General features: G+C 44.8%; 1 protein-coding gene across 1 annotated transcript in view; it reads left to right on the forward strand.

Annotated features, from left to right (window-relative positions):
• The window catches only part of Abca13 (ATP binding cassette subfamily A member 13), a 337,625-nt gene that overhangs the window by 4,912 nt on the left and 317,520 nt on the right, over positions 1 to 15,193 (forward strand). Inside the window, exons 2-3 of the mRNA XM_010624894.2 lie at positions 12,075 to 12,168; positions 13,612 to 13,735. Of these exons, the coding sequence (XP_010623196.1) occupies positions 12,075 to 12,168; positions 13,612 to 13,735 (218 nt within the window). The remainder of the gene's footprint in view (positions 1 to 12,074; positions 12,169 to 13,611; positions 13,736 to 15,193) is intronic.

Genomic DNA, 15,193 nt, shown 5'->3' on the forward strand with positions numbered 1-15,193 from the left:
ACCAAAGCAGTGGGGACAGGAACCACCAAAATTGTGAGCAGAAGTAATTTTTCTTTGTAAGATGATTGTCTCGAGTATTTTTAAAGCGATAGCTGATTCTGCCAATCATTGTCCTAAAAACCCATGGTTCACTCTGAGCCATGGCCTGGGAGGGGTTGGTGCAATAACAGAGCTGCACTGGAAATGTCCTGCCATGCACACCAGAGCTCAGATCCTAGCAGTATGCACCCCAGATTTCTCCCACACATGAAACTCTGCCTTCTTGTTTCAAAAGGCCATAATGCTACAGGCCATACATGCTACTAGAAATAATTAAGAGTTGAGGTATCTTGCCTTGGCTGCTCCATCTGGCCTGGCTTGGAAGATGCCCCTGATATTGTCCAGTCTCCATGATAGCAATTTCTTCACCCAGCACATGGCCAAGTTCAAATCTAACTCTCTCATCAGAGGGACCCTTGTCAGTCCCCTCCAATCAGGCTGAGCCCCTCTGTGTATAACTACCTGCCAAGCCACCTACCTTAGGGTTTCATCCTTAAAAAAGCAATCTTGGAATTCTCCTTTTTTCTTCAGTATTCTCAAGCTGAGGTTCACTACCTGGAACCTTGGAGCTCTTTGGTATGTGTGTTTGCCTTTTCTAACCAGAATCTCAAATTTCTTTGAGATTTTCCTCTATCACTGAATTCCAGTACTAAAAGATTAACTTGGTGTTGGAAAATATCTTTCTCAAACAACATGCTAGCCACAATTTCTTCATTTATCTGAATTTTAAGGAATTATACCCAGGCATGGTGGCACCCACCTGTAATACCAGCACTTGGGAGGCTGAGGCAGGAGGATTGTCATGAGTTTGAGGCCAGCTTGGGCTACACAAGTGAGTTTAAAGCCAGCCTGAATTACATAGTGAGAACCTGTCTCAAAACAAAACAAAACACACTAAAAGAAATTCTAGATAAGTAGCCCCAGAAGTACCATAGCCCTTATTTCTTTTGAATATTGTCTTAGAGGGTTTCCTATCTGTTTTTGCATAGTTACAAGTTATAGAGTCTGCTAAAGGAAGCAAGAGATCAGAGGTCAGGTGTCATCTTGATCTTGAAAGGAAGGAATTCCTGGGAGATGCTACATTTGTGCAGTTTTAAAAATAATAGCTTTATAATAGGAATCTCCACCCCAAAACTCAAATATGCAAACATTAACAGACTGACACTGGTTGTGTTTCTAAAGGAGTTACAGACAGAATGATCTATAAGTGGATTTTGGGACTAAAAACTTTCAGGGTCACTTACAGAGTCTTAGAGCTGAAGCCAGAGGCTGAGATTTGTTTACAAGTGTTTATGTGAATCTTACTATGCCCTTTGTAAGAGGTTTCCCACCAGGAGAGATTTCTCCAGAGTGAGGATTCTTGCATTCCCCTGCAGGGCATCTGGGGAACATCTCCATGTATGACTGGGTCTCCTTGGGTTGCAGTGACCAACTTTCATGGACAGAGGGGCTTCTATAATGAAAGCTTACTGTCTAACGCAGCTGCCTGGGAGGGGTTGGTGCAATAACAGAGCTGCACTGGAAATGTCCTGCCATGCACACCAGAGCTCAGATCCTAGCAGTATGCACCCCAGATTTCTCCCACACATGAAACTCTGCCTTCTTGTTTCAAAAGGCCATAATGCTACAGGGCATACATGCTACTAGAAATAATTAAGAGTTGAGGTACCTTGCCTTGGCTGCTCCATCTGGCCTGGCTTGGAAGATGCCCCTGATATTGTCCAGTCTCCATGATAGCAATTTCTTCACCCAGCACATGGCCAAGTTCAAATCTAACTCTCTCATCAGAGGGACCCTTGTCAGTCCCCTCCAATCAGGCTGAGCCCCTCTGTGTATAACTACCTGCCAAGCCACCTACCTTAGGGTTTCATCCTTAAAAAAGCAATCTTGGAATTCTCCTTTTTTCTTCAGTATTCTCAAGCTGAGGTTCACTACCTGGAACCTTGGAGCTCTTTGGTATGTGTGTTTGCCTTTTCTAACCAGAATCTCAAATTTCTTTGAGATTTTCCTCTATCACTGAATTCCAGTACTAAAAGATTAACTTGGTGTTGGAAAATATCTTTCTCAAACAACATGCTAGCCACAATTTCTTCATTTATCTGAATTTTAAGGAATTATACCCAGGCATGGTGGCACCCACCTGTAATACCAGCACTTGGGAGGCTGAGGCAGGAGGATTGTCATGAGTTTGAGGCCAGCTTGGGCTACACAAGTGAGTTTAAAGCCAGCCTGAATTACATAGTGAGAACCTGTCTCAAAACAAAACAAAACACACTAAAAGAAATTCTAGATAAGTAGCCCCAGAAGTACCATAGCCCTTATTTCTTTTGAATATTGTCTTAGAGGGTTTCCTATCTGTTTTTGCATAGTTACAAGTTATAGAGTCTGCTAAAGGAAGCAAGAGATCAGAGGTCAGGTGTCATCTTGATCTTGAAAGGAAGGAATTCCTGGGAGATGCTACATTTGTGCAGTTTTAAAAATAATAGCTTTATAATAGGAATCTCCACCCCAAAACTCAAATATGCAAACATTAACAGACTGACACTGGTTGTGTTTCTAAAGGAGTTACAGACAGAATGATCTATAAGTGGATTTTGGGACTAAAAACTTTCAGGGTCACTTACAGAGTCTTAGAGCTGAAGCCAGAGGCTGAGATTTGTTTACAAGTATTTATGTGAATCTTACTATGCCCTTTGTAAGAGGTTTCCCACCAGGAGAGATTTCTCCAGAGTGAGGATTCTTGCATTCCCCTGCAGGGCATCTGGGGAACATCTCCATGTATCACTGGGTCTCCTTGGGTTGCAGTGACGAGCTTTCATGGACAGAGGGACTTCTATAATGAAAGCTTACTGTCTAACGCAGAGGCTGGAAGTCCAACGTGAGGGTGTTGGCTTCTCTGCTAGGGGCTTTGTAGATGGCTGTCTGAGCCCTGTCTCTTCATGTTGTCTTCCCTCCGAGTTTGTGTGTCCAGCTTTCTCTTTTATGAGGACCTCGTCATGTGTGACCAGGGCCCACCCTACTCCAGTGTGACCTCATCTTAACTGTGTCTTCAGTCTCTTCCAAATGAGGCCCTGTTCTGAGGTGCTGGGATCCATGATCTTAAGTGTGAGTTTTAGGGGCCACAGCTCAGTCTGTGAGTGCAGACCTGGCCCCACCCTGGCACCATCTGTGTTTCCCAGCTCTGGCCTCAGGAGATACCTGAGGTGCTACCACCCCACAGGGATAAACGTGTCGCTTTACCCACTGGAGTTGAAGGAAAGCGTTCATTAGCACATAGTCTCTCTAGGAGCTGGCTTTATATCTCCACTCGGCAGTGACTGCCTCCTCTGCCAGTTGGAGGCTGACCTGTGGCTTCTGAGCTCTTCTTCATGGGCTGCCTAAGGAACCAGAGTGGCCAAGTGGCTCTGCAGCTATGGCTTCTGCTAAATCCTGGCCTACAGTGTCTCAAGGGGCATAGCCAGGACACCCTTTAAGGCCAAGGTCTGCCTTTCATTTAAATGGCTATGGGTGTTTGTGTTCATAGACTGGCTGAGTGATGCTCACTTCCTGGGCACAGTGAGGCCCCTGGAGTGTGCATGTGTTGGCCGAAGGCAGATGGCCCCTGGAACAACACCAGAGTGCCAGGACCAAAGGTGGCCTTGGCTGGCCCTCAGAGCCCTCTCATGGCAGGGCCTGGCCCATAGGGCTTGGGTGAATGCTGGTGTCTGTTCCTGCTCCCATCCTTCTGGTGCATCCAGCCCATGTGTAGGATGTGGGGGAGAGATCGGTGAGAGCTGCTGGCCGCGGCATAGCCTCGTGCTGAGCACATCATGACTGGAGATCCTTAGGGTCCAGCACCCTCCCTGTTCACTGGTCGGAGGGGAGCTGTGGGCACTGCAGAGCAGTGACCTGTACCTACCGGGTGGGCACCCCCATACACAAGCGATGCTGAACAGGATGTGGGTGTGAGGGGAGGAGTCCTCGATCTGTTCCCCATGTTTCCAGCAGTTGCAGGAAGCCTCCCATTTCCTGTAATGAGGGCACACTGGCTGCCCACTCTGCTGGGGTAGACGGGAAGTAAAAGCCAGTGACCTCTGGTCATAGCCCAGAGCCTGAGGGGTCCTCAGGATGGCCAGCTTCCCTGGCTCTGAGGACTCATGCTGTCCCAGACCCTGGAGAGGTAACTGTTGGTTGCTGTAAGGCCACTCTGGGTCATTCCTGGTGTCTCAGCTTCCCAGAAAGTGATAAGCAGTGCAGTGATCTGATGATTGAAAAGCAAACATGCTTTTGTGCCTTCAGGGAACTGGACTGGCATGTGTGCAGCTATTTGGGGTTAGTTTGCTTTCTTCCTGCTGCTAATCACGGTATCAGCAATGCCTTTCACTCTCGATTGATCATAATTTGCTGCTAATCCCTCAGCATTAGCTTTGAGTTCCTCTCTGGGAAAGCACCAGTGATTACATAAACCACCAGACGCTAGTGTAGAGGAAGAATGCAGTCCCAGCATTGTTTGGCTGTAAACATCTTTGTGTCATGAGTCCTGACCGCAGTGTAAGACTATCCCTTCTTGTGAAGGTATAGAAAAATGACTGCATTTCAAAAACAAGGTTTCTGATTTCTTATCCCCTAAGTTGATTGTTTGCCAGGGTGAGAAGTGAAGACTCCCGAGTTTCTACATTGCTCTTTTGCTGCCACTGTGAGCAGGTCTGAGGGTGGATCTATGTGGTTTCTGTGAAGCATAAATGGAGACCTCCCCTTTCCCAGGAGATCCCTTCCCTTCCTCCTGCAGGGGTCTCATGGGGTGCCCAGGGCCCTGCTGTAGCATTTGACATTGGCCACTGTGGGCACCACAACTCCAGGCAGAAATGACCTTGTTTCTGTGGGTCTGAGTCTCAAGGAGGCCGAGGCTGCCAGGAACTGGCCAGGTGGAGGGCGCTCCCCTTGCCTTCTGGGCCCCGGCGTGTACTCGTCTCTTCTGTACTCCCTGTGTTGCCCGCCTTGTGTTCTAGGCGCCTCTCCTCCCCTGGATGCTTGTGGGTACTGGAGGTCTTACTGCATGGTGCCACCTGTGTGGCTAAGCTATGGCTGTCCCCTGCTGAGAGCTGGACCGTGCCCAGGGTTGCAGGCTCACTGGTTCCTCTGATCTGTCACACCTCAGTGGGAAGTGCAGCTCTCAGGGAGTCACACCTGTGTGGACAACCACTGGGCCCAGAGGGAGGGAGCTGGGCTGTGTCTGTCCTAGACAGGTGGAGGCCCCACTGGGGGTCAGCACCCAGGGGCTGCCTCAAAGACCCTGGGGGAAGGTTAGGTGCTGTGCTGTGCTCTGCTCCCAGCCTACCCCCTGCACAGGCTCCTTACATTGCTTGCTGTCAGATGGGCCAAGCTGAGTGACGTCTGACTGTCGCCTGTCTCCCAGCTGATCGTGAGGTGCAGACTAGGATTCTCTTGTTATTCAGGCTGCCCAGAGCCTGCATGGCCGGACCTCTGTCCACATTGTGTACAGGCAGGTGGGAAACTGGGGCCAGGGAGGGGCAGCAGCGAGGCCTGGCTGGGCCCCCATAGCCACCTATGCCCTTCAGCTCCTCCAGCCATCAGCACTGGCACTACCCAGCTGACCTTTGCTCAGCGGGAATTCTGGGGTCGGAGCCTGCTCTTTAACAACTTGGAAACTGCTTCCAGCTTCTAGAAAGATTGTATCAACAGCATCCTCTTGTGGGGTTCATCCCTGGCTTTGTTCACTTGCTCACTTGCAAGTGGAGTCTGCACAGGAAGAAACTGTTCCATATTCATCTTTCCAGTGCCGCAGTTGTTTCTAGCTCAGGGTTTGACAGAGAAGTGCTAAATAAATTTTACTGAACAAATGTTGAAAGAAAAGCCATTGTTTCAGACGGAACTTTTTTAAAAAAAGAAGAGGAAGAGAGAAAAAGACTTTGCTCACTTCTTTTTTTTTTTTTCCCCCACTCAGTTTCCAACTAACATAAATGTTTGTAAAAGTTTTTCTTGAGGAGGAAGTCTCAGGCTTGGCCAGAGGGATCTCTGGAAACCCCATTGCTGCCCACAGGTCTTGCTGGCCACTGCTGTGACTGCTCTGGGAGCTGGTATTTACCGACTCTGGCTCAGACTCATGCTTTGTTTGACCATTGTGTGAGCCGCATTTGACAACAGGCCTCCCAATCCTTCTGGGAAGGTCCCCTGTCTGCTCCCAAAGAGACACAATTGAATTTCACGCTGACTGCAAATCCCTTTAAATCCAAGGTGGGGCAGCCAACTAATCACATGCTTTGCCTCTTCCTTGATATTCTAACCCTCTTAGGATATTTTCCACTTCCAGCACAGGAGCTCTTGTGACTGGCCACTCCTAGGCCTCTCTTCCTTCTTCTTTTACAGTTTTATTTTTTGTACAGAAATATTCATTCTTTGTGGTTTTCAGATGTACCCCAAACCACATGCTGTATGATCCCCTTGGAAGATTGAAAGATGGATTTGAACTCCGTCTGGAGGACGGTTTGTTCGAATGGGGTGAGAATCACTCATTTTTTATGCAGACCTGAGGTGCTCTCCAGGCTTTGTAAGGAATTAGTTCAAAGACACGAGGCAAATGCTTTTAAGGTCATGGTTTCCAAGGTGTAAAGTGACACAACTTACCGGTTGCTATGCAGATTATATACCAGAGGAGCAAGAATTTGTAAAGGATCCAGCCTTATGCAAGAAACTCCTGGCCATGGGTCCCCTCTTCTTCAGCTCTGCGTGCTGGAAGATCCTCACTCAGGGCTTGTGGCTGTGTCTGCTTCATTTCTTTTCACAAGCACAGGATAAGTGCCCCTTACTGCAGTGTGTGGGTCCAGAAGTGTTTCACACCCTCTCAGAGTTTGGAATAGGCACGTACAGAGATACCTTGGGGAACTTTCATCCTGAAATTTTCTGTTGTTACTCCGTATGTTTGAGGCTATTTTACTAAGTGTGTGCATGCAGGTGGCTCTTCCTGTGTACCACTTCTGTTATGGTCCTCTCTATATCTAATAATGTTCTTTATCAAGTCTTTTTTGTCTAAGTAGGCATAATTTGTTTAACATTTAGTAGTACATTTCTTCACATCTTTATTTGAAACCGCTTGTTTCATATTTTAATTTTACCCACACATGCCTCTTTTTAAAAATCAAGTCTTGTCTTTTAAGTATTTTGATTCCATCCTTGTTAAAAATCAATGGACATTACTTGAGAAGCTTGTTTGGTGTATATAGGTCTGCTCTTGGGTAGCTTGCTCTCTGTTTAACTGGTCATTTTCTTTGATTCTTGAGAGATAATTTTTCTGGGCATGCTATTCCAGATTAACAGAGCTTTCTTAACAATCTAAATATATTTCAATGGTTTCTTGCTATTGATGAATCACCAGAAATTCTCATTCTTTGAGGTAGTATGTTTTGGATTGTTACTGAGGTGTTTTTGATTTAGCTGTGCAGAAATTTCACTCCGTGTCTTCTGGTGGGTTTATTTTTCTTGTTGCTGTTGTGTTTATTTTACCTGCAAAATTGGGTTGTTTATATGTTTGGAAAAATTCTTAGCCATCAACTTAAAAAACACTAGACATTCTACTTGTCCATTTCTTTAAGAGGAACTACTACCGACCCCCACCCTGTAATTGAATCTTACCTTTGAAGATTCAGCTAATGAGCTAAAAAAAAAAAAAAAAAAACTTGGGCGGAGGGTCACTCCTCTCCTCTCAGGTCTTTGGAGATTTCTTCCACTTTCTGTAAGAAAAATGCAGCAGATCTTCTCTTTCTAGCCAAGACACCACTGAGAGTAGAAGTGATTTTATTGGATTTTAAATTTGGCCCCACTTTTATTTTCATTTTGGTTTCTAGTTAGGGCTGGGTATCATGTGTTTGTGTATTTTTTTAAAGTCGCACTTCCTCCTAGAACACTGTGAATACTGATGCATTGACACCTAGCAGTGAGTGGTTTGAGAACATATTTAAGGTCTGATTGATTTTTTTCCCTTGTTCGTGAGTTACTTTTTCCTACTTTCAGACTCTGTCTTAGTGTCTGTGTATGCATGTATGTATGTACATATGTATTTTTGCAGTACTGGGAATCAGATCCAGGGCGTTTGCACTGAGCTACATCCACAGCCCTTTTTCACTTTTTAAAGCCTTGAACTTGTGATTCTCCTGCCCCAGCCTCCCAGAGTGCTGGGATTACAGGTGGATGCTGTCATGCATGATTTAGTTTTCCTTTATCTTTAGATCAATAGCTTGTAGTTCATTATCCATAATTCAACTATGACGTTTACCCCCGAAATATAGTAGACTCTTTTAATGAAATATAGAACATGTATCCTCAGATAAAGTCCTCTCTGCTCGTCCACCATACTTGGTTGGCCTGCATTACTTTTGTAGTGTGGCAAAAACTCACTTCCTAATGTTTTCAAATGATGTATTCTGTGGCATGGGGCTCTCTCTTTTTTTTAAAGAATGTTTCTTTTCTTCTTTTCTTTTTTTGCGGGGGAGTAGGGGGCATCAAACTCAAGACCTTGCACTCAGCGAGTCAGGCAGTGGAACCACTATGCTAAATCCCTGGCCGTGGCAATATATTTTTTAAAATGATGTTGTTTCCGTTTGAAACGAGAAATTCTTCATTGATCTGAAGATTGGCTAATAAATATTTGTAGCTTCAGAGTAGCTGCTCTCTATTTAATTTGGCAATTTTTAACTTTTTTTTTTTTTTTTTTTTTTTGGTACTGGGGATCAAACTTGGGTCCTTGAGCTTGCAAGGCAGGTGGCGGAACTGCTGAGCTAAATCCCTGACCCAATTTTTAAATTTTTAAATTATGTTTTCTGTGCATGTAGGAAGTAAAATATGGGCAAAAGTTTGGAGAAAATATTTGAATGCATAAGGCCAACAAAGGGATGAATTCTTTAATTAAAAAAGGACAAGTAGTAATTGGTAAATTAGTTATTAAAAAAGAGAACAACTTAATAGAAAAATAGGTATCTAGAAAAAGGGGCAGACGAGGAATTATTACAAACTTAAAAGATTTTTGAGTTTAATAATTATTTTTATATATCAGTTGACGAAGGTTTGACAAAAAAAATTAGTTAATTCTGGGTGCCACTGTGGATGTGATTGATCAGGGTAGCTCTTGTTTTTTTTTTGGTACCGGGGATTGAACTTGGGACCTTGCGCTTGCGAGGCAGGCGGTGGAACCACTTAGCTAAATCCCTGGCCCCAGAGTAGCTTTTAATGATGAAATTGTACTTACATTTATTCAAGCTAGAAACCTAGATTACAATTCATATACACTTTGGCTCAGCAGTCTCCCTTAGCAAAGCTACCTCACAGATAAATGTATGGAAGGCAGCCACACAAACAGAAAACCATGCACGTTTCCTTACTTAGATTATTGGTTAAATTCTACTGTAAATTATAAACAACAAGGTAGATTGGTGTTGAAGTGAAAAATTGCTTCTAAAAACAATACTTATGCTTTTATTAAAAAAGAGAACAACTTAATAGAAAAATAGGTATCTAGAAAAAGGGGCAGACGAGGAATTTTTACAAACTTACAAGATTGTTGAGTTTAATAATTATTTTTATATATCAGTTGACGAAGGTTTGACAAAAAAATGTTTGTTAATTCTGGGTGCCACTGTGGATGTGATTGATCAGGGTAGCTCTTGTTTTTTTTTTTGGTACCGGGGATTGAACTTGGGACCTTGCGCTTGCGAGGCAGGCAGTGGAACCACTGAGCTAAATCCCTGGCCCCAGAGTAGCTTTTAATGATGAAATTGTACTTACATTTATTCAAGCTAGAAACCTAGATTACAATTCATATACACTTTGGCTCAGCAGTCTCCCTTAGCAAAGCTACCTCACAGATAAATGTATGGAAGGCAGCCACACAAACAGAAAACCATGCACGTTTCCTTACTTAGATTATTGGTTAAATTCTACTGTAAATTATAAACAACAAGGTAGATTGGTGTTGAAGTGAAAAATTGCTTCTAAAAACAATACTCATGCTTACACACACACACACACACACATATATTTTAAAAAGAAAGTAAGAAAACTAAGGTAAATTATTCTTTGGGAGAGTGCTTGTATTCATTTTCTACTTACAAGATTTTCTATCGTATGTTTATTTATTCATATATTTATAATGTCAGAAGTTGTTACAGGAGTCTTGGGCCTACTTGTTTCCTTTATAACTTTGTCTTAAAAGAAAAAAATCTGCCATAGGTCCCTAAAAATGAAAAAGAACAACCTCTTAAAAAATTGTGCTCATTTTTCTTTGTGGTATCCAGGTTCAATGTGAGGTATGTTTTCTATATTGCATGTTCTTGTTGGGGTAGAACTGACTGTGGAGCCCCCGCTCCCTGCTCCAGTACTTCTCACTATGAAACTGTCACAGGGAATGACCAAAATGACTTCAGTGAATTTTCATCTCCACAGTGCTCCTGGCCTTCCTCTCTGGTGTTAGGTGTGGCCCTTCGGCCAGCATGCAATCCCCTGCGGACGTTTTCCCAATGTGGAAAAAGTCTTGGTCCTGAGTTTCAGTCCTGTGCCCAAGAACATTCTACTGCTTTGCCCTCTCTTGCTTCTCCATGCACTATTTTGCAGAGGGTGATGTCTTCTTTGTTATAGCAGGGCTCCCTCTCCCTCCCCATTTGGCAGGCTGGTTCCTGGCCTTACACTCACCTGGCCACAGGTAGATCTGCTTGTAGTGGGCAGGGCTGACATGGGGCAGGGGTTATGACGCAGAGGTTGAAGGGCAGAGGGCTGAAGAGACCTGAAGTTCACTGCCGTGTAGGACTGAGCAGCCTGGGCTTGCAGACTTAGGCTTGTGTGCCTGTTTTTATTCCTTTAATTCCCTCCCTCCTCCCTTTCCTTCTTCCTTCCTTCTACTCGGGCTGCACCCAGAGCCTTTGGACTGAGCTACATCCCAGCCCCTTTTTTACTTTTTATTTTGAGACAGGGTCTCACCAAGATGCCCAGACTGGGCTTGGACTAGGAATCTTCCTGCCTCAACCTCCCAGAGTGCTGGGACCACAGGCATGCACCATCATGCCCGGCAATGCCTTACTGATGTCTAACTGTCCACTTTGGTGTTTGTAACAGGAGATGGCCTGAAATCAATGAAGGAAGATTATCCATCATAACAAATGAAAAACTGGTGACAGACTTAGAGTACTGGAAGATTTTCTATTAATTAACCCTCCACTGGGCGGCGTATTATAGACAGCACATCCTTTGCCAACAATACCCTATATGGATGGTAGTGTTCTTTCTTTTGACTTCGGAAGTCAGGGCTGTGCACATCACAGCAGTCCGTTTGGGTAACTCTTAGGTGGTCCTGTGCAGGCACAGTTGATGCCATTAATACTACTTTTAAGAGTTCATTTGAGACTCAAGAAAATAATAAAAAAATAATTTACACACAAAACATTTTCCCAGCTGGAAGCAGTGGCACATGCCTGTCATCCTAGCACTCCAGGAGGCTGAGGCAGTATGATCACAAGGTCCAGCCTAGCCTGTCTCAGAATTTAAAGATGTTAAAAAGGGATGGGGCTACAGCTCAGTTTGAAGGCCCTGGGTTCAGTTCCCAGTACTGCCAAAAAAAATTCTTTTCCCCTTGGTGGAAGAATGGATGTGTGGACTGAGGTGTATCTGTTTGACAGTAGGATGGTAACAGATTCTGAAGCAGCGGCTCCAGAGAATATTCATAGAATGAGGGCAGAAAGAAGTGAGTGCTCCACTAAGGCTGGCAAAGAATGTGTTTGGGTGGAAAGTTTGGGAACATTGAAGAAATTAGGAGAAGAAATAAGAGTCGACTTGCTAAAGTGTGGGAGAGGTGCATCAATTTATTTATTTAACTTCTTTAATGTCACAAATGAACATGCAGGAGAAATAAACATGCAGGATAAGGCAAGGGGTGGAAGCCAGGCAGGTGACACCGTGGGCACTGGGACGTGGCAGGGACGAGCTGGACCTTCAGGCGTCCACAGTGGGATGGCGGTGGCCAGGCACTCAGGCTATGTGTGCTTTTCATTTCCCAGGTACTTTCCCTCGCTGAGTTCTTCTGGCCCTGCATCCTGTTCATGATTCTGATGGTCCTTCGGTTTCAGGAGCCTCCCCGACACAGGGACAGCTGTAAGTGCCGCTCAGAATTCACTTCTTGAACCACAGATCTAATGACTCCCTGTGCTTCCCCCTGTCTACACCCCCAGCAGAAATGACTGGTTTCTTCTCAACTATGAAATACGTACCATGTGGTTGGCTCTGTGCATTTCACATGAATCAGGGACTGCCACATCCTCAGTCATGTTTAGGTTCTGCATGTAGAAAAGGAATGTGGGCCGGGGATTTAGCTCAGCAGTTCGGTGGCCTGCCTTGCAAGCACAAGGACCCAAGTTCAATCCCTGGTACCCCCCCAAAAAAAAGAAAAGGAATGGTCCTCATTGGTGGTTTCTGTTGGATGGGGACTGCACTGCAGATCGCAGAAAAAGGTGAAACCAAATTATCAAAGACTCAGGAAGAGCTGGGAAACTTTTCAGGTTTTCTACTGATGATTGTATTTTATGTATTCATTCAACAAATGTGTATCAAATGTCCTTTGTGCCCCAGCCTGAGGATGGAACGGATACTTTCTGGAGGGACAGATTATCATGATGCATGGGAAGTGAGTATGGTGCCCACCATTGCTGACCTATGTGAGAGAATGGGGTACAGAGCCGTGCTCCTGAAGTATCCCCGCTGGCACTGCCTGGACTATGACCCCATGCCTCCATGATCTCCTATTCTATGGCCCGGGGCCACACGTGTACTGAGAACATACATTCATGTTTAGCCAGTCATCAGACGTGTAGTGAACATCTTCAGTGTGCAAAGCACTGGGCTTGGTGCTGGACACAGTGGGTCCTGAGTCCTGGGGAGTGAAATCATCTCTCAGACCAAACTAGACCCCAGGAGAGAGGCTGTCAGCAGGACCGGTGACTGCTAAATTGCCTGCTGTTATCAGTAGCTCCACTGGTCCCACCCACTGGGTGTGATTGGCAGGTGGGGCTGTAACAGAGTCCTCAGCACTTTATCAAGGGAGCGAATCACTGTAACCGTGTTGGTCCTGAAAAGTCCTCGCTCCTCGCCAGTGTAGAAAACATTTTGCATTATATAATATTTAACAACTACATTTAAACATTTAAGAGTCCAGGTTGTGCTAAACTTGAAACCTTTGCACAAACTTTAAAACTCCTAATTTAACGTGAGATGGGAAAGTATTCACCATTACTCTTCTTACTCAAGGCTGGTTTGCAGGGAGCTGCATCTGGGTTTAGAGGTGTAGCACACATGTGGCTGCTCCACGGACAGGGAAGCTAGCAAAACCCAGGGTTACCGATATAGCCATTCTGCCATGAGTGTGAGTGTAGGCGTGGGCAAGAGGTGTTATCTACAGCGTTTTATTGTTTTTGGATCTTCCTTTAATAACAGATCTAATCATTTGATGTTACAGATTTTGATTCTGTCCACTTCTGACTCAGTAGGTATCAATTTCTGTTAGTGCGGCATGGACTCATTTCTTCTTTGTGTTTATTACAGGTTTCTTGCAGCCCCGGGATCTGCCCAGCCGGGGCGTTCTCCCCTTTGTCCAAGGGCTTCTTTGTAACACCGGCTCAACCTGCAGGAACTTCAGCTTTGAAGGGTACATGGACCACCATTTCCGGTAAGAGAGACACACACATGCCATTCAGAATTCCTGGGGAGCTGGTGCCACTGTGGGCATCATGGGTGTAGTACAGCCTTGATGATTTGGGACAGGCCAGGGATTGTAGAAAGCATGCAGTGTAGAGCTACACAAATCAGTTTTTTAAAACTCATATTCAATAATGATGGCCCCAGCTAATTGTTAGGAGTTGGGGGAGGACTTTCCATTGTGTTTCAAGATCCATAGTATAAATGCTGGCAAGGAAGTGCCAACTGCATGTCCTAGTTTGTTTTCTCCAGGTTAAAACTCTTCTTTCAAAGCTTCTTGCTTAGCCAACTTCTTATTTTGGTGGTATTCACTTTGAGCTGCCCACTGGGCTTTTTCCACTGTGCTGCTGACCAGGATCCTGCCCTGATATGAGACCAAATGAACAGTTGTCAGTCACCCCTCCTTTCTTCATACTGCCATGCTTTGTTCAGATCTCCAGTGTTCCCCCAGAGTCTCACCTATTCAGAGGTGTGTGGTTGGATCATGAGAGTACTATGCTCATCGGTGGATTCACCCAGTGATGAGTTCGTGGCTGAATGTGCTATTAGAAGGGGGGCCTGGTCAGAAGAGGTGCATCACTGCATGATGTAGAAGAGTCTGTTCTTGTTCCTGGTCCTCTCTCCTCACTCTGTTTCCTGGCTGCCACGAAGCGAGCAGCTTTCCTCTGCCTTGCTGTACTGCCATGCTGTTTGTGCCTGAGAGCCAACTGTGGGCAGAACCCCTAAACTGTGAGTCAAAATAAACATTTTCTTCTTCAAGTTGTGGGTGTTAGGTATTTATTTTGTTCTAGCAATGAGAAAAAAAGAATACAAAAAATTGGTACCAGGAAGTGATGTCACTGCTGTAATTGTACCTGACCACATGGTTTGAAAGCATTTGGAACTGGTTTGTGACAGGAATTCTGAAAGGTTTGAAAAATCAGTCTGGAGAAAGCCTAAAAAGCTGTAAGTAGAGTTTAACAGACAGCTCTGGTCAGGGCTGAAGATACCAGATTGCTGCTAGGAATGCAGACAGTAAAAGCCAGCTACAGGAGGTTTTGGACGAAAATGAGAACTTTGCTGGAAATTGGACTAGGAGCCATGCTTGTTACATTCTGACAGAGAACATTTCTACAGTATGCCCATGTCTGGAGACTTTGCAGAAGGCTGATTTAAAAGTGCCAAACTAATCTGGTCAAGGAAATTTCAAGGCAGCCCAACATTTAGGCTGTGGCATACGTACTGTTGGCTGCTTTTAGCCAGATCTACTGTAAAAGTCAGAAACAAAAAACAGAACCAAAAGATACAAAAATTTTATAGCTTGGTCAGAAAAGAAAGCACTTATGAAGTTGGGGCCAAGGAGAGTGTAGCTGCTAACAAGATTAGTAGCCACTTTAAAAAAGCCAAGTACTTGACACTTGAATAATAAAGGGCATCTCAAAATTTAGCT

Source organism: Fukomys damarensis, unplaced genomic scaffold (genome assembly GCF_012274545.1).
Source record: "Fukomys damarensis isolate Sample0158 unplaced genomic scaffold, DMR_v1.0_HiC HiC_scaffold_17, whole genome shotgun sequence".
In the NCBI taxonomy this organism is placed as follows: Eukaryota; Metazoa; Chordata; class Mammalia; order Rodentia; family Bathyergidae; genus Fukomys; species Fukomys damarensis.